This window comes from Limulus polyphemus, unplaced genomic scaffold, assembly GCF_000517525.1.
Source record: "Limulus polyphemus unplaced genomic scaffold, Limulus_polyphemus-2.1.2 Scaffold1402, whole genome shotgun sequence".
Lineage (NCBI taxonomy): Eukaryota > Metazoa > Arthropoda > Merostomata > Xiphosura > Limulidae > Limulus > Limulus polyphemus.
In genome coordinates, this window is record NW_013667012.1 from 154,532 (window position 1) to 156,099 (window position 1,568).

At 31.9% G+C, this 1,568-nt stretch overlaps 1 protein-coding gene across 1 annotated transcript in view; it reads right to left on the reverse strand.

The window, feature by feature from the left end:
* The window catches only part of LOC106463422, a 220,806-nt gene that overhangs the window by 148,344 nt on the left and 70,894 nt on the right, over window positions 1-1,568 (reverse strand). The window contains exon 11 of the mRNA XM_022390908.1: window positions 1,001-1,133. Coding sequence (XP_022246616.1) covers window positions 1,001-1,133 — 133 coding nt within the window. The remainder of the gene's footprint in view (window positions 1-1,000; window positions 1,134-1,568) is intronic.

The following is a 1,568-nucleotide window of genomic DNA, read 5'->3' on the forward strand; positions in this document are numbered from 1 at the left end:
TAACTCTTGTTTGTTGTAGCCTCCACAAGATTATTCGTTGATTTTGGGTTGGTTTCCCACCTACACAATATAAACCGAGGAAAGCACTGAGAGACATGTTAGGTGAGAAAGATAGCCACGCACTCACTCATGAAGAAAACAGCCTAGGAGTTTTTTGTTTTTTAATTTTCGGCCATTATTTTGTGGAATACATTATCCTGTTCTACTCTTATTTATTTTGTCCTTTCCTAACTTTGAATAGCTACTACACTTTCTTTCTTTAATTTCTCGGTGGCTCGATGAGCAGATTGAGGGTTTAACACGATAAAAGTATTGGTTCGATACTTCCAATAGGCACAGCGCACATAGCACATTGTGCAGCTTTGCGCTTGTAAGAAACAAACAAAATGGAATTAAATGTAATGCAAGAAACATACACGATTTTTAAACAATGTAAACTGAATCCTAACTAACATTTCTTACTACTGTTATTATTATGAAATACAATGCGAGATAATCAATTAATGGCTTTAAAAATGGAAGCTCTCTGTAAATTGTAACATTTGGAATAATCTCAAAATTACATTCAAAAATTCTCAGGTGCAACATTTGAATTCTATTGACATAAAGGGGGTCAGTTGTCGATCAATTATCTCACTTTAAATTCAAAGCTATGTCTAATACCAAAATGTACAAATTAATGTTAACAAGTGCAAAATGCTTATTCTAAATATTATCTGTTAACTGTATGGAATTATTTGGTATTTTACAGTCCTGCAATAACTGAAAAACATTGAAAAGTAAAAGTCAGCAAACCGGCGCACGAATGTTTCTTCGTACTTCATTTAACTTTATCTTGCACTTCAAGTCATTGTCTCTGACGTTTGTAGGCTTAAAGTATAGGTAATCACAGTTATGGAGTTAAAACTTTAAACACATAGCTTCCTGATAGACACACGCGTTCTTATTTGATATCGTATACAATATAATAACTAGTAATAAAAACGTTTACAATAATTACCTTTTTAACAGCATACTGACAAACTTTCATCGTTTCGCTGCCTTCTACAAACGAGAATCGGATGGAAGACTGAAGTAAAAAGACGTAATCTCTCTTTAACTGGTTGAGCTGTTCCTCTAGCTCGTGCTCACGGCTAAAACATAAATACTAGATTATGCAATAAAAATAATAGTGTCAAAAATTTAAGACTCCGAAGATTAACACATATTACTTACTCTCAATATACATCTTATTTTTTGTTTCTTTTATACGATGCATTTAAAAATTAATAATATCTTGTTAATACATTATTCGAACTTTAGATCCGAAAAGTTTTTAAGCACCCTGGTGACTAAGCTTAAAACTTCAGGTCTTATAACGCTAAAATTGAGGATTCGATCCTGCGGCTGGAATAGATAGTTCATTATACTGTTTTGTGCTTAACAACAAATAAACAGAATGGTGACATTAATCAAAGGATTTCATAAAGAGAGGTACAACTGACTAAAAAGAACATAAGCAACAGCGTAACGAACAGGCATATATCATAATATATATATATATATATATATATATATATATATATATA